Below are 16,893 nucleotides of genomic sequence, written 5' to 3'. Positions count from 1 at the left end.
TTGAGGCGCTGACACAGTGGGTCGGTATTTGGCTCATGAGAAAATGCGAATAGACAGAGAGTCAGATACTGGGTGGGATATGGAGTTTGAAGCGCCGAAGGTATATACTTGATACTGTCTGTATTTTCATATTATAGGTTAACCCAGAGGCTAGGCGAAGCAGCGAGACATCCCCAGAACTAGTGATGGCCCGTATACTATCATGTCATCGGTTTCCTTACAGAGAGATATTGTGTTGCTAAGACAATAAAGTATAATATTTTATTGTAAGGCGTACTGAGATTGCTTCTAGTACAATTCAATGGTGCCGAATAACTATGTAACATAAAGGTAATGAGGTTCTTTCCTGCCAGACTATCATACGCTACAGCTTAGAATGAGACTATTTGAGTACCCTGTCCGAAGAGTGTACCCAAGACCTGTTCTAACAAAAAGCAGAGTCTCCGAAACCTGCAAGTCGTCTTGGCTCGCTCAAAGAAGGCAAGAGAAACGCATGAACGCATAAACCCTGCTTGTATGATAGTCACTTAACTTGAGTAGTCAGCATTTATTTCCAAAAATACCTCATATTGGTACACGAAGCTGCAAGTGAATGTTCGCTAATCACGAAGTCAATCACCCCAGGATTTGAAATAATGACCTGAGCGCAGACCGCGGCAGTCACGCTCATTCGCCGCCTATGGTCCTCGAGCTGCCGCATTAGTGAAAGTTCATTGGGCGATCTACACTAGATATTGTGCGACTACCAAGCTTCAAATGCATGTAACCTCATCATCGGCTTTCCCGGGGCCTGAGAGATCGTGTTCACCTTATTCACGAATTCCTGCGCGATGGATGATGCCCATCGCGGTCGTTGTCTGAATAAGCACCGTTCCCCAACCACGTGTACCCAACGTTCCTGTCAAGTCAGGCAAGCAAGGTGAGGCAAGTGGGTTTTCGGTGGGTTGCCAAGAAAGACGTCCGGTTACATACACCTCGTGACTGGAAGTCCGGTAGCATCGTGCATTTGCTATGTACGAAATTCAGTACAGGAGTTGGTGCGGTTAGTCCTTGAAGGCCCTGGGGTTTCAGGTTCGAGTTCTAGAGCTGGACTAATAAGAGGCTTCGGGGCGGTTGGTTCCCTTCAACACCATTCTATTATCACTCACATTCGAATCGTTGAAGGGTCCCGCCTACCAACCTAGCAGCTGCGACCCCAGCAGAACACATTGCAGTGAGGTATCTCTTTACCCCACGCGGTCAAGTGGAGCCGGCAGCAGACGACAGTGGCAAGTCTGAGTTTACGGGGCAGCTCTCCCAAGCTCTCAGGTCCTCTGAGATGTGTCTTCATCGTTCCTGATCAACGATATGGGGCCCAAGTTGACGTGCTCACATGCGCGGCCATCCATTGACCTCGAGCCTAGGGAAACTTTGAGGTCAATCTATCGATTTTGCACGTCCGACAACGTGGCTGTTAGGGAATGAAGCTTAATTGAGTTTGATCTCAGCGCTGCAGGTGAGCACTGACGGCCTCTGCTGCTTTGCGCAAACTGCCAGCATGAAAGAGAGCGATGCGGGTTTTGGTACGTGTTAAGGTACGGAATGCAGCGTAGTGGCAGGCAGGTTGGGGGTTTTGCTGTGATCGCTGGGGTCATAACTGCAGAGAATGAAGTCCCACCATAATAAGCGGGTTAGTGGGACCTATGCCACCGAAAATTCCATCTCGGGATTCGGGCGCGAGTTACCTTGAACTGTTACCATCCGCACTAGGAAGCCCAATAACCCATCAAAGGGTGACACATGAAACGGCGCAGTAGGATAATAACGTGTTATCCTACAGTATTTGATCCTACGTGCGCCCTTTAGTCTATCACGGCCGTTACTGTCATTCTGTAATGAGAATAACAGTTTGGCGCTGTCACCGTCAGGTGTAAGCGAGGCAGGGATGTGGCATGATTGGTTCGTCACAGAACTCGTATTTCCAAATGTTCCTCGAAGGTGTTCCTCGAAGGTCAAATTCCGAATGAGTCCGCTGTCGTTACTGTGCAAGACATACCTCATAACCATGTTATTGTTGTTATTACAGTTTCTGCCATTCTAGTAGAGTGAATGGTTCTGGAGACTAACAATCGAGTCGTCTAACAGCAGCTATGGTATCGGCAAATTCTGGAAAAATCTCAAATAGGCAATCGGAACTCAAGGCCATCGAGGCGCTAGGAGAAATAAGGTCACAGTAGTACTCCGTAATAACATGTTGACCAGGCTCAGGGGCTTAGGTGTGCCTGGAATGGCGCATGGTCGGTAAATTTGTCAAGCAACTTGTACACCTGCATGCACACATGCCTGGCATTTATGATTTACCAATGCCCGAGAAACTGTTAAGAGGCGTCACGGTGGGCGGACGGCCGGCAACTTGTATCTCTAGCTTGTCGAAATGAACCCGTGGACGTTGAGCTGAGCTGAGCAGCGCTAGAGACTCATCCCCTCTCTAGGCCCCCATCCCCTGACGGGTGGTCCCTGGTCTCTAAGCAGATGTTGGAACTTGCATTTCAATATTGATTGATCTTCACTGTAAAAAGCTGGACCTCATCTTCCATCGCTGGCCCAAAGGCTATTTCTCTGCTATTGTCGTAACACGTTGAGTGGCTCCAAATAACAAGTACCACTACCTCAGTAGCTACTTCTACAGTCTCCCCGAGGTTGCTTCCTCCTTCTCGCCCAACCAGACTGGACCCCATATGCTTTCATGCGCCTGCTCTTGTTTCCCTTAGCAAAACTCGCCCCCATGCTTCTATTGACGTTTCCAAACTCTTGATCCTCTTCACAACATCTATTCTCCCCCCAAGGGTTGTTTTCTCTTGCCTCGATCTACCACATATACGATCAGCTGCCCCGCTTCCACTCAACGCCATCCCATCGACCCGAACCCGCCCCTAACCTAAAACCAGCCAAATCCGAATTACAGCTTTATTAAAACAAAGCGTCCCCGTTGAGGATCAACAAGCAGCAAATCGCAAACCCCCATCGTCAGACGACATTCAACATCCATAAGTCCCATCTGCCTGCCTGCCAATTTCTAACAAGGCCGGCGGATGCCAGACGCTCGCTCACTTGTCCTTGAGGTCTGTCTGCAGTAGCACTCACTGGACGGTGCCCTAGCTCCATTTGCAGCGTCAGAGCAGCCGTTCGTCCCTTGCATTGACGACTCCATCCACCCAAGCCGTGAACTCAAAGTGACGACGATTTTTTGGCCCGCCGCCTTGCCGTCCCGACTGACGCCGCTCTCATCGGGATCGTCAACACCAGGCACCCTGTATTCAATTTCGTTCATTGACAATCGCGCTCACGACGCTCTCAATTACAGCTCCAGGGCACCCCGCGTCATCGGCGGGTCGCAGGCCTTTTTTTTTCGCCAAAGACATCCATTCCCCTGGCTTCTTTGCCTCGCCGATCGGCACACCCCTTTCTTGACTTAAGCTACCCGACCCTGCCAGAGTGCCAGCCTGCCTGTTGTGCACCTACAGCACTACAGCACGCCGACTCACACGCCTCGCACGCCTCCTGGCATTGTGCTCAAAGGGCCTTGGCTCAGTCCCTGCGGCCAACCTGGTTGAATATATTGACTTCCGAGTATTCGCACTTCGCACAACGCACAACGTACAACACACGCAGCAACACCAGCTTATAAACACCGAGCACCCGACACCAGGGACATCTGCAAACGGACATAGATCCCCAGCAGGAGTGACATCCCACACCCGAACAAGGAACATCTGCACCGCAAACAGACAAAACAGACAAAACAGACACCATGTCGGCCGATTTATCAGGTAAGAAGGACCACCCCCATTTCCCTATACAACGCGACCCCTTTTGTCCAACCAGCACGTACCCAGCCCCTTCAAACCGGGAGTCCTTATCATGCTTCCCATTTTGAATTTTGGTGGATACATGGATTGTTTGGATGGACAATCCAATCGTTTAAGGGGTCGACGACACTCTTTCACTGCCACACTGGGCATTTCCAAGGAAGAAACACACCAAGCGCTGGCATCTCGATCCACTTATTCGGGCCAGTTGCCTGTGTCATTTAAGAAATTGGTGTTTCATATGCCTATCACAGTCGTCATTCCCACCTGCACTGGCCCGGCACACCGAATCCCATTCCCAATTCAACTGCTAACTGTCTTGTTTGCTCCTTTACATAGGTCGGTCCAGTGGTCAATCTGCCGGCTTGACGCTCAATCTGTCGTCCAACAACCCCTTTCGCAAATGTGCTGCCTCGCCCATCGGCTTAAGTCCTAGCAGTCTCCCTCCTACACCCCATTCCCCATTTGATGATCCTCCCGCCCGTCCAGTCTCTCGAAACCCTTTCCTCGACCCATTCAACAATCCTCCAGCTCAGAGGGTAAAATCGCCAGACATCATGTCATCTAAGGATACCTCGTCCAAGACTGCCGAGGAGCTTTTTGTAAGTCGCTTCCGCCCAACTCTCCCGCAGCCTACTCGCTGCTCACCGCATTGATCGCCCATTTTCCATGGTCGCACAGGCAGTCAATTGAGTGCTGATATTGAACCCACAGGATAACCTCCTCATTGATGATGGAAGCGGCCCCAAGCCTCGACCGGGCCCAAATGCCACGCGAGAACCGCCCACTCGACCTGCCCCAGGCGGCCCGCCCCGTGGCGAGAATATTCCCCCGCGCGGTCGCGGTCCACCGCCCTCGCATCGCCCGACGCGTTCTCGGGAAGAGGAATCGAGACGTAGACACCAAGCAGGTGCCTCCGTTGGTGGCGAACGAACCCTTGACTCGCCCGACAAGCGCGACAAACGTGTTCCTCGACGCAACTCCGAGTCCTCTGTGAACGCCGAGAAGCCTGTGAGCGAAGAAGAGAAGAAGCTGCGCGAATTGCGACGCCGCGAACGTGAAAAGCGCTACCGCAGCGCGAAGGGTGGCAAGTTGCCTCTCGACCCTATTGACAACTTGGACAAGACGGGCCTGGACGGTACTGGGTGTAAGCTGCCTCGTAAATTTATCATAGCTAAGGACAATGTCTAACCATTTCAATCTGCAGACTTCCACCACGACGGACCTTATGATGCCTTGCGCCCGCACCGCAATCGGAAGGGCAGCCGACGCGCCCCCATGCAGGCTTTCCCCGAGGGGTCGCTCAACAACTCTCTTGGTGGTTCTGGACCTTTGAACGCCCGCCCGGATCACGCTACATTCATGGGTAAACATGATGACGAGGCATTCAAGGACTACAGCAAAACTGCCCCCAGGGAGAGTGGTGGTGCTGCCGGCGGCGCGGGTGGCTACGATGCTCCACAGAGAAGGGATCAGGTGCCTGTCTTCGACCCCCTGAAGCGTGGCTCCATCCTTCACGGAGATGAATCGATGGGATTGGGCACATCCACTTTCTTGGAGGGCACCCCTGCAGCTCGCTCTGCCATTCAGCGACGTCAGGCCGAGACAGCACAGGATACATTTGAGCAAGGTCTGCAGAGGAAGAAGTCATTGGCACAGCGAATTCGCGGCATCAACCGAGGCCCGCGAGAGTATCACAGCAATGGGCGGATGACCAACCCGGACTACGTGGGCCCGCGATCCGGTGATTTGCCCACAGGCGGCAGCAGCACAGGGGAGCGAAATCCTTTCTTCAACGAGTATGACAAGAACGAGGAGCGTATCTCTGTCAAGCGAGCTAACAACCCAATCTCGCCCATGTCTCCTAACAACGATGTGCGCGGGACCGGTCCGGGCCAACTAGAACGACGCGCCACAACTGATGCTTCAAATGCTACATCCCCAACGACGGGAGCAAAGCCGCAGGGCAATGGGCTCCTGGCCCGAGTCAAGAGTTTGAAGGGTGGACGGAGACGACCAGAGCCACCTCAGGGTCCGAGTCCGGCTCCCGGTACTGCGGCTTAGGGAACCCGCACAGTCACCGAACTTGAGCCGTCCCACAAACACGAGAGACGACGAGGCTGGTCATGGTCGCATAAACCTAGTGCTCAACAATGAAAACACTGGGAAAAGCTGTAGCAGTGACACAACAGAGAATGTGTCGAAAGGGTTAAGACATTTGGGCCGCTAGATGCGAATTTACTGTCCTACGCACTTCAGTTGAGTTTCTCCAGTAGGACCGGCTTGGTGGGTAGCTTCGGTATTGGCAGTAGTTACCCAACGTTCCTTCATCACACTTTTTTGTCAGGATACCTTTGTAGTAGTGGAACAACAACTCTGACGGGCAGAAGGCGGGATACGAGCTAACTCGGCCTATTTGCGACATGGATGATTTTGATCCCTCGGGATAACATGAGGGACACATCGGGGTTCGTTCGATAGGAAAGTCGTGCAGATTGTAATGAAAACGATCAATTGAGCCCCATGGGCAGTGTGATCGTGTTTTGTAAGATGGTCTAAGTGGTAATGATGTTGCGAGGCAGGCTCCCAGTATGCGAGACGATACGACCCCAATTATTTTCGGTTTTCTTGATGCACAAATGAAAAGAAGAAGCTGTAAAGCCGACGGATGCACCTCCAGAATTGCCTCTATGTTGCCGGACAGCCTGGTCGAAATTTGCTTCCATGGTCTACTTGGTAGGCACGCATTGAGGTTCAAGTCGTGGCTGCCAAACGCGGGGATAGCCTGTAATCGACTTGCTCCACTAAGATATCCAAAACCAGCTATATCCTCTTACTCAAACAGCGAAAGCGCAAGCAAATCTCCCGGTGTCTTGGAAATCACGTGCTGTATAATGGGAGAATTTCATCATTTGATGCGGCAGAACGGCATTCGTCATAGCAGGCCCGGCAGCCCCAACCAGCCAGGCGGTCGATATGGACAATAATGCGGACATGCTGCCGTCTCAGGCCAGCTCGCACTTCGCAGTCGAACCGATCTCGGGAGCGACGCTTTTCGAGGTCGAAAACACGAGGAGGGAGGAGCTGAAGCGCATGGGGGTCTTGAGGACTGGATGTAGGGAGATTGATGAATATGTTTTGGGTGGCGGGCTTGAACGCGGGTGCGTCGTGGGGTTGAGTGCTGAGGAGGCAGATATGGGTCTTTTGGTGAGTCCTATATTCTCACCTTGAAATGCTGTTGACAACTTCATCAAAGTGTTTCCGGCCATTTCAACTCATTTTCGGGACGGGACACTGATTCTCTGTACAGATTGGCGTGCAAACCGTGGCACACGGCTTGATCGGCAGCCTTTCGGGCATAGCTTCGACCAAGTTACGAGCAGCCATCATCACTACACTCCCTGCGTCAGCGATACTGCCACTGCTCCGGGATGTCATCACTTCTCAGGCACAAGCAAAGCTTGGCCAAGAGAGCTCAACCGCCGATGTACAAGTGCTGGTGCGGCTGTGTTTAGAGCGCATCTCTATCTCGCGTGTGTTTGATATCGAGGGCCTATGGGAAGTGCTGAACGAGCTCGAGACGCCGCTTTCGGCTGCCGGTTTACGTGATCCAAAGCCAGAGCCAGAATCTGAGCCGCCTGAATCCTCACAGAGGTCTGCACCATCACCCCCTGCAACAAGGCTGCCGCCACTGCGGACAGAAATCCTTGATAGCGAGGACGAAAGCGCTCTCTCCTCCTCACCTTCGTCCGGTTTTAATGCATCTCCCCAAGTTATAACACAGGATGCTTCAGCCAAGGCTCTGCAAACTGAACCAACCGGAGAGGCACAACCAAGTGTTCCAGATATAATCCTGATAACACATTTCTCAACCCTCCTGACAACACTTTTCACCCAACGCGACAAGTCCTCCGCCCACACCTCACTCCAACTCCTGTCCTCCCATCTAAGGTATCTCTCACGATCCTCCGGGCCGCTTATTCTCCTTCTGAATACTACAACCTCTCCATCAACCCAAGCTGCTGCTCCTGCGACTCCAGACCGGCCCAACAAGTCCAGTAATAAACAGCAAGAAAAACCGTTGGACACCACACTGCGCTCAATATTCAATCCACGACCCCTAACACACGCCGGACACGGATCCGCGGGCGCCGCACTCAGCCGAAGGAACAAACCCGCGTTCGGACTGACGTTCACGCAGTTTCTGGACCTGCACCTATTGTGCACGCGGGTGCCGAGATCGAGAATCGATGCTGAGGCTATGTTTGCACCGGCTTCGTTCCAGGAAAGACTTGTCGGAAGGGGGAATGCGAGTTTTGCCTGGGTTGTGGAGGTTCTGTTGGACGATATCGGTGTATTGGGAGAGGGGGGGCAGGGGGGAAAGGGAATAAATGTGGTGTTGGAAAGGGAGCAGAGGTGGGGGGCTGTGAATGTGCGAGATGGAGTTATGGTTGTTGATGCCTTTGAAGCAAGGGAGGGGAGGTATAATACTGACCCCGTTAGGCTGGCTGCTGGGTTTGGAGGGAGGAGCGTTTGAATTTGGTTAATCTTGGGCACAGCTCGAACGAGCTCGAACCATTCCAGTTGCCGCCTTGGATTTGAGTACAACTCAATTTGCAGTATGTATGACAATCAACTCGGCAATGGTGCCGCGGCCACTTGTTCCTGCTACAGGAAAATCTGTTATGGTGCCTCAAGTAGTTATCTAGGTTCTCGCTCAGAGTCGGCGTGCCAGGTAGTTGACTTGTTGGCAATTTTTGAAGGCGAGCTTCTATGGCGAAATTCCGGGTCTGTCGATACAGCACCACCATTTCGAGACAACTGCATACTGTCAAGACTTGGGGGATGTCGAGACACTAAAGTACCCTGACGACTCATGTTATCCATGCCTCTATTTGCCACTATGTGGCCGAACACGCAGTCTCTTCCAGAGAAGTGCCGCCTTCGTGGTCTCGCTAGCTTCACCAACCGTTCGTTATATGGAGGATCTCGCTGTGATTGAGCTAGGAGACAGGAGCATTTATTCCGTCTTGAAGACTGCCGTTGTCTTGAGCAGGGTCTAGGGTTTGTCGTTACGCAAAGAAGACACAGGAAAGGTTTCTGCGGGGTGAGTACAGGCTTTGGAAGATACATACAACATTCCTGGGCCACTGCTAAGACCCATACATGGAACATCTCGACAAACTACTCCGGCAGCATCGGGATCTGCGTAAGTGATGCACCGGCAGAGCGGACATCTCATTACTCCGATCGAGGGCAGCTAAGCCCCGGGGGGCCAATCAGAAGGCGGCTTACGCCCTGAAACGTATGAGGTACGACGCAAGCTGTAGCCGCGAAAGGAATCATGACGCGGAGACATGGGTTAGGCAACTATGTGGTTGTGTAAACTCGATTACGATTCATGGTGTGATTATGCTTAATTGACATTAACTGTTCTCTTTGAAAAGGACGGCGTCGACGTTACCACACCCAACCGACTCTTTCTCAGCATCTGTTTGAGTAAGTTGTGACGTCACGTCAGTAGTCGTCTCAACCTGCACCACCAATGTTCACCCAGCCCAACTGACCCAACTTCCATCTACACCAAACCGAAAAGCCGAAGAGACAGCTCGTCAGGTTTAGGACTCATCATCCTTGGGTTATTCGAAACTACTACCAACATGATATATACCGTGGCCTTGCACCTTCTGGCGGCGGCAGCGACGGCCTTCGTCATCCCCGACGAGGTGACTGCTCACCAGCTTGCCCTCGACTTTGACCCTCCTTCTTCTAATGTTCAATCCTGGTGGGATAAAATTCCTTCATTGGACGATGTACGCTCGTCTATCGAGAAAGAACTCGTTGCCACCGCGGACCGCTTCGACGACTATCTACCAGTGAACGAACTTGAGTTCGAGTCGCAGCTCCGCGACTGTCTAACACCCTGGGACATTACCACTAGTGGTGGCCACGGTCATCACGGCAAGCATGGCAGAACGAACCTGACCATCTACGAAGTCATCCAGGCGTCCAACTATACTCAGAAAATCGCCAAGCTAATCGACGAGTACCCGGATATTGTCAAGACCCTTAACTCTACTGAGGCCAACTACACTATGTTCGTGCCGACAGACAATGCGTTTGAGAAGATCCCTGAGCACCACAAGAAGCCACCTAAGGAGTACATCGAGAAGCTGCTCGCGTATCATGTCGTTCCGGGCTTTTACCCAGCTGGTCGCATCCTACTCAGCCAGACATTGCCTACCCTCGTCAAGGAGGAGGCTCTGGGTGGAAATACCCAGAGGCTACGAGTTAGGGCCGGACTTTTGGGTATCAAGATCAACTTCTACAGTAAGGTTGTTGCTGGCAATCTGGTATGCTATTTCCAACTCGATTCTCCACACCCTTCACCCTATACCTAAAAGATGACTAACCACTCAATAGTACACTGCCAATGGCGTAGCCCACGCCATAGACAGTCTCCTCGTCCCACCCCCACACTCGGCAAAAATCATCCATCTCTTCCCAGCCCGCTTCTCGACCTTCCTGCTCGCAGCCGAGACCACCAAGATCGGTAAAGAACTAGAAAAGCTCAAGTTCGCGGGTAGCACGCTCTTCCTGCCAAGCAACCTAGCCTTCAAGAAACTTGGTCCCCGTGCGAACGCCTTCCTTTTCAACACAGAAAAGGGGAAGGGTTACCTCAAAGCTCTGCTTAAGTACCACGTTGTTGCCAACGAGACACTGTACTCAGACGCGTACTATGGGAAACCAAGCGCCGGTATCGATGAGAATATCGACGCCAGGCCCGGTGGACATTACCATGTTGATCTGCCAACGCTATTGGATGATAAGAATATCGCGGTGGATGTGATGTCGTGGGCAGGGTATACGATTATGAAGGTCAACCAGCACACTACGGTGGCGGTGCAGGATGTGGTTTCTAAGAGTGGCGTTATACATGTGGTTAATAATGTTTTGATTCCTCCGAATACTTATAAGGGGGATCATGTCAGGGATGATCTGATTGAGATTGATGAGCTGATGCAGAGGTTGGATCCGTATGTTGAAAAGTCTAGCCTCGGAGGGTCTCATGCGGAGGACTCTACGGACGATATTATGGAAGGTTTGGTTGGAGAACTGTAAACTACTATCATTGAGGAGGATTTATGTCTAGGAGACTGGAGGAAAAAGTTACGGTGTCATGAGGCAAGATGTGTCATTCGTTTGTACAACGGGACGGTAAAATTTGTTAATTTGGTTTGAGTTAGTACAAACACGACGCGATTTGCTCGAGACATATGCAAAACCACCAGTTGCTCATCCTCAGGCCAGTTCAATTTGGTGTGGTCAATTCTGCGAAAGGGCATGTTTTTAGTGGTGTCAGGAGGTCCAACCTGGCGGCTATCTCTCTAGGGGCCACGATCTAGACACCAGACATCGACCACCCCAGTATGAGGCGTTTTGGATAAGCTCAGCAGGTCTCAAGTATCAGACGGTGCATGTGCCGAAGATTATAAATACGACCTATTATGATGAGGAAAATTTAGTCTTCTTATATAATGAGCAGACGGGAAGTGCAAGGAAGACCATTTCACTTCCCTCAAGACCCGTAGACCTAGTTTCCAGAATAGTGGAACATGTCATGTTGCCAGCAAGTCCACTAGAGACTCTCCTTACTTGCACTCCGGGGTGGATAGAGGATGGTCGAAATAGAATACCATTGTGAGGCTTACAAGGACCAGAAATTCCACGTATCGCTCTCGCCGTGTTCTTTATTCTGAAATTACGCTACACGCTCGTCCTCTGTTCTGAAATACGCTACTCAATAGGCTAACCTATGATCTGCTTTCCCACTCTCTGCAAGCTTTTCTCTCTTCTTCCATGAAGAGAGAGAGAGCTTGCTCGAGTATGGCCAAATCCTCGGCAGCACCTGAAGTCAATCGTGATACACCACTTCCAGAATCAAACTGGCGCAGCCCAGATTTTGTTGCATACTCCAACAGAAATATACATAACATGTATCCTTCGCCTCCTTCTCTATGATCAGATCGCTATGGCCATCAATAGCCAGTGTTTTTTTTCAGATCGACGTTGCAATGTCAGCGCCTGCAACAGTGCCCTCCGCATCGAGCACATCGCCCTTCATGACACAGGCTGAATGACCGTACTGCTGGTACCGCAGGATGAAGTCGTTTGCTTTGTTTATTTTGCTCCTCTCTTTCCATTTTCTCTGTTTTACCTGCGATTATAGGCAACTTCTCCTTTCCGGTTTTGAGACGATGCGAGGAAAGCTCTCCTGACCGTGCCCTTGACATCGAGTTGTTCCAGAAGCCATTGATCCAATTGTTCGAAACCCTCATCCTCCCAAGCTTGCTTCACCAGGGGAACGCGAATGGGTACAGCTTGCGATCCTGTGACGTTGTGTTTTCCAACCAGTTGACTTGCGATGACGAGGCTCTAACTCACGGAAGCTTTCGCCATCCCGTAGCTTTCGATGATCTCCCAAGTTGGAGACTTCGCCGGCCCGTAACTCGCCGTGCTCTCTGCTTTCTGACTTGTTGACGGTGGGTGGCAAGAGCTATCTTGAGTCTTCCCAAGTCTCCGCTAGTGACGCTCATTACGGCAACAACTACTGTTACTCGCCGTCCGTGAACTCTTGAACAACGTGATTAGGTTGTTCAACAGGCGGAGGGCATCGTTCAGGATTGTTGGTACGCGTGTAAGCTACGTGAGCAGGCCCGTCGCCTCCCGAAGGGTGCAAGGGAAATCTCGGCAAGTCTTTCCTCTCTTTGATCTCATATCTCGAGTACTCAATGAATCTTTGAAGTGTTTGGAGCCGATCAGAGGTCAAAGCCGACTCAATTGGGATTCTGGGACCTGGCAGAGGATCTGGCTCGGGGTTGCGGTACAAGACTTCCCAGTGATCGTGAACTGCCTGCGCGGAATGATGCGAGGCGGCACTCAGGCCAGGTCCTGTAGGGAATATGCTCTTGTCGACGATGTAAGCCACATCGGACTGGATCCAGTCTTTTCTCCACTGTTCTTCGGCGGGCGCTTGGAATCGTGGGTTGGCGCGACCCCAGCAGTTGGCCCAACCAGGCTCCAGGGGACTACGACAGCGACCCAGGTTCTGCCAAACGTCCAAAACAACTTCAATACCCTTGTTGTTGTGGACATAGAAGGTGACCTCATACTCCGTAGGGCAGTCCTCACACCGTCGAATCAGACGCTCTGACGGGCATTTGTGGCAACGCACAAACACTTGAGGTTGAGAACTCCCAGCATTGTAACTGTCCGACGCATTAAATGCAGTTACCATAACAACTCGGAGGCTCTCTCGGAAAGGGTGGACGAAGTTGTGTATCATCTCGCCGCTCTGTGGGTTGTGGTGTGCACATATCTTGAAGTCGCAGGCCAGATCCCCGACGCCATATCGAAGGAGAACCTCGCTTCCCTGTACGTGGTTGGGTATCCAGAGGCGCTGGATCCGATGGACCAACACCTGTTGGTCTACAATCAAAGCTTCGGCATCTAGCTTTATGTAGCTCAGAAAGCGCTTGAATGGGGATTTAGTGGCATTGTACAGCTTCCTATAGCATTCGGCGAACGCCCAGTTGGTCGAAAAGCAGAGATCTGAGAGTGGCTGCCCGTGTGCTTCACCATGGACGAGACGATTGGTGATGGCATAGATATCTCGGAAGCCAAAACCCCAGTCGATGCTCCAGCGTCGGAACTGGACTTCCTTTGCATTGCACTCTGCGCCGGTAGAGCCACGGTGGGGGACCCTCTCAAGAGATTGTTGTTGGGGCGACCCTCGAGGATGAAAGATTTCGCAAAAGTGACAAAGCTCTAAGTTGGGGAGATCAAGCTCCAAGTTCTTGAGGAACTTCCATCGCTCTTCGGCCTCGATGACAGGGATGTAGCGCGAGCCTTTTAGCTCATTGACAATCTTTGTGCATCGGACTTGGTACCAGAACTTGACGTCCTTTTTGTTGTAGAAATGGCGGCAGGTGACGCCCAGTCTGATGATGTCGTACAGTGGCAGGTGATCTGAAATCATGTCGATCAACTCTTGGGGGAGGTGTGTGATAATTGGCCCTACCGAGCCGGCTGTGGGGCCTTCCGGGGCCGGTACCCCGGATGGAACCGGCAGGTCTCGTTCCAAGTTTTCCGGACGAGACCGCGTATCCATGTTGATGTACTGTGGTGAGACGTCAGACGTGTCAACCGGCTGTGTTGAGACTGGAAAAACAGCGACAACTAGATGATAGTCTCTAGGACCTGGTGCGCGTTATATTACAAGGCTAGGGAGGGGTTTTCGCCAATAAATAAATCAGACAGTGCAAGCACCGAGAGCTGTGACACCGCGCTTTTGAAGCTTCTTTACCTCAAGGTCAGGTCATCGGAATTCTTGTTTGGCTGGCCGATGGAAGCTTGGGCTCAAGGAAGCTTAGGCGCAATGGAGCAGGGTAAGACGACTTTGAGCCAGTCGCATCAATTTGCATGGTGACTAGGAGGTATTAGTATAGTCGAACCGGCGCGTGATCAACGGACAACATCCAATTCCAAGTTTTTGTGTGCTGTGAAGGGAATCAGACCTTGGCGACCGGAGCAAACGCAGGTGAGACCTCACAAGCCTGGATACCTCAACTTAGTCAGAGTCGGCAAATACGTAGCGTCTAAAGAAGTCCTTGTTCGCCCGCTTCAGTGAAAGTGAGATGTCCTCTCAGTGGAGCTATCAACCCAGCATCCAGCGAAAGACTAGTGTGTCCTGAGCTGGCAGGCAGCTGGCCAACGAAGATCACAACGATTGGGTTTGGCGCGTGTAAACAGGGTTCGACACCCTCGTTTGTCGTCAAAGATGCTCGCCTGAGATTGGGTCAAGATTATGCTTTGGGAAATAGTTACAAGAAACCTTGAAATTCTGTGTCTCCAGATTGAACTTGCCTAAGGTTGAGAGTCCCGAAGCGCTGACTTCAGCTTGAGAAGATACTCGGCGGGGGTGGGACAGCTGTGCGCCAGCTGCCCGACAAACGGGTTGAACCACGAAGCCCTCAAATAACGAGACATTTCATCCTATGGCCATCATGGTGGTACGCCCTCTCTTTTTCGTTACGCTGACACGACTACATACGTATCATATCCTTGATACACGTGATACCAAACCAATGAGGCCGCTGTTGGTTCTATCGTCCAGTCCTTGGTTAACATTTGTGTACTATCCGGGCACCCAGGTATTGCCTCAAGAGCAATGTACGCAGCGGTCTATCACAAAGGTGTCTGGTCAGCATCAGCAGTAATACATCCTACAAATTATTGAGTTTCATGACGATGTATACTCCATCGGCAAATCAAATTGCGTACATACTTGTGGCACAAGGTCCAAAAGTAGGATAGGTTCCGTGGGGACCCCCTTCAGAAATCACCAGAGATACATGACGCAAATCATAGAACCATTTTCCACCCCTAACAAAAACCCAAACGAAGTTGAAATTAATAAAAGGCGCAAGAAGGATGACAAGAATCATTAACAATAAATGAGTAGAAAAAGCCAAAAGATAAGCTCGCACCGGGGGCTAATAAATCGGGTGTTTGCACCAGAACCCGCCTTGGGGCACACCTTCGCAGAACCAGCACTCTTCATCCCAACAATCCAAACTAGGGAGTCCTGTGTGATTAACCGCGTTCTCTCGCTGAACCAGGCATCCTAATGAATGGCCAAGAGCGAGCTCTAGGAATTATGATGTTTCGTAACCCACTGGCCAATCGAATTGCTCTGACCCAGCATCCAGCCGTGTAGTCTGGAACCATAGCTATCAATGTCCCCAATCGATCCAAGTTTCTGCTTAAAAAATAGGATAATATGAGCAATCCGGCTTGGTTGGAGGGGCAGCAGCTGATCAAGGATTGTGAACAGCGTGGGACAAGGTCGCTATGCCCTCATGACTGCACATATTAACAGCCATAAACTAACGTTGTCAAGTAGAGAGAGAGGAAGAGTATACACATCGGAAACGAATTGGGTATCATCTTAATTTGCAGTCATTGTCCCTAAATCACCCCTCCACACCTCGTCATCACATCCCTCAAGCCATCTCCTTAATCAACTTCCGCGCCAACTTCCTCTGCGCCTCCACCCCCAGATTCTTCTCATCCGTCTCCTTAACCGCCCGTCCAACCGCTAGAATCGTCTTTATGTTCTCGCTGTTAACCCACAACTTCCCATTGCACCCTACGGCCATCTCAAACGCAAGACCAGCCGAGCTGAGGTCCTCAATGACAGCCACCTTCCCTTTTTCCACCAACTTGGCCATCCGCAGTCGTCTGGCCATGCCCAGAGAGATGGTGTAGATCATGCCGCCAACTAGGGGGCCCAATCCATCGGCTTTTCCCGTTGCGGTAGAGACACATTCTAGCTCCGGGTCCATGTGTCGGTTTGCCAGGGAAACACGGGCGTAGACCAGAGCTCCGGCTGCGAGGTTCGGCCGCGTCTTCTTGCTGGCACCCTCGAATGCCAGTTGGGGTAGAATGGCATTTGACGTGTAATCAGAGAGACCGACGTAGTAGTAATCAGCTGCCGTCTTCTGGACGGTGCCAATTACGAGATCTCCGATGATGGGAACATACTGCCAATCGAGTTAGTCGAAAATTCTTCGGGAAAGGCGCCTGCATTAGGAAGAATTACTCGTCCACCGTTGTACTCAATGTGCATTGAGTTCTTCCTTCGGTCTGTAACCAGTTCTCCTGCGATGGTTGGGATTATGTCACTTGGGGGGATGTGTTTGAGGCCGAGGCCGAGTTTGAGAGGACGCGTGGGGTGAGAGGGTATCAATGTGGGGTCAATACTATCGCCCGGCAGGACGTAAGTCCTTTCCATTTGGGTTGCCATGATGAATGAAGGCAATATCGAGGTCCTCAATAGTGTCGTGAGTTGAGTGGTTGCCGTCGTTCAAGACTCCCAGTCGATGAAAATGTGGTTAGTGTTGTGGCTGATTCTTCCAAGATCGCGAATTTGGCTTGGCATCAAGCGGGTATGGTATCTCTGCCCGTTGCCCTTGTGTACTGA

At 51.4% G+C, this 16,893-nt stretch overlaps 6 protein-coding genes across 6 annotated transcripts; 3 read left to right on the top strand and 3 right to left on the bottom strand.

Annotated features, from left to right (window-relative positions):
* Positions 1-4,198: 4,198 nt before the first annotated feature.
* BCR38DRAFT_337752 (Pal1 cell morphology protein-domain-containing protein) lies at positions 4,199-5,912 on the top strand (the record flags this gene model as incomplete). Its single annotated transcript, XM_040855556.1, has 3 exons — positions 4,199-4,450; positions 4,563-4,995; positions 5,056-5,912. Coding segments are annotated over 3 exons (1,542 nt in total), but the record flags the coding sequence as incomplete, so codon positions are not given.
* Positions 5,913-6,842: 930 nt separating this feature from the next.
* Positions 6,843-8,385, top strand: BCR38DRAFT_456344 (uncharacterized protein; the record flags this gene model as incomplete). Its single annotated transcript, XM_040861906.1, has 2 exons — positions 6,843-7,055; positions 7,159-8,385. The coding sequence occupies 2 exons, from the start codon at positions 6,843-6,845 to the stop codon at positions 8,383-8,385; spliced, it is 1,440 nt and encodes a 479-aa protein (XP_040718274.1).
* Positions 8,386-8,467: 82 nt separating this feature from the next.
* BCR38DRAFT_161879 (uncharacterized protein) lies at positions 8,468-9,266 on the bottom strand. The gene has a single exon (XM_040853788.1). It carries the CDS (start codon positions 9,021-9,023, stop codon positions 8,550-8,552), a length of 474 nt encoding a protein of 157 aa, XP_040718273.1. The 5' UTR covers positions 9,024-9,266; the 3' UTR covers positions 8,468-8,549.
* Positions 9,267-9,508: 242 nt separating this feature from the next.
* BCR38DRAFT_407602 (Fasciclin domain-containing protein) lies at positions 9,509-10,970 on the top strand (the record flags this gene model as incomplete). Its single annotated transcript, XM_040858185.1, has 2 exons — positions 9,509-10,201; positions 10,272-10,970. 2 exons carry the CDS (start codon positions 9,509-9,511, stop codon positions 10,968-10,970), a joined length of 1,392 nt encoding a protein of 463 aa, XP_040718272.1.
* Positions 10,971-12,324: 1,354 nt separating this feature from the next.
* Positions 12,325-14,303, bottom strand: BCR38DRAFT_161853 (uncharacterized protein). Its single transcript, XM_040853787.1, has one exon. The coding sequence runs from the start codon at positions 14,017-14,019 to the stop codon at positions 12,463-12,465; it is 1,557 nt and encodes a 518-aa protein (XP_040718271.1). The 5' UTR covers positions 14,020-14,303; the 3' UTR covers positions 12,325-12,462.
* Positions 14,304-15,913: 1,610 nt separating this feature from the next.
* BCR38DRAFT_336857 (uncharacterized protein) lies at positions 15,914-16,704 on the bottom strand (the record flags this gene model as incomplete). The annotated part of the gene is made up of 2 exons (XM_040855491.1): positions 15,914-16,453; positions 16,513-16,704. The coding sequence occupies 2 exons, from the start codon at positions 16,702-16,704 to the stop codon at positions 15,914-15,916; spliced, it is 732 nt and encodes a 243-aa protein (XP_040718270.1).
* Between the last annotated feature and the right edge of the window lie 189 nt (positions 16,705-16,893).

The sequence above is a fragment of the Pseudomassariella vexata genome, assembly GCF_002105095.1.
Source record: "Pseudomassariella vexata strain CBS 129021 chromosome Unknown BCR38scaffold_4, whole genome shotgun sequence".
Lineage (NCBI taxonomy): Eukaryota > Fungi > Ascomycota > Sordariomycetes > Amphisphaeriales > Pseudomassariaceae > Pseudomassariella > Pseudomassariella vexata.
The sequence above is the reverse complement of the archived record's forward strand: the minus strand, read 5'-3'. Positions and strand labels throughout refer to the sequence as shown.

Coding starts and splice junctions, on each gene's coding strand:
- BCR38DRAFT_161879 (XM_040853788.1), bottom strand. CDS start 9,023: ATGTTCCATGTATGGGTCTTAGCAGTGGCCCAGGAATGTTGTATGTAT.
- BCR38DRAFT_161853 (XM_040853787.1), bottom strand. CDS start 14,019: ATGGATACGCGGTCTCGTCCGGAAAACTTGGAACGAGACCTGCCGGTT.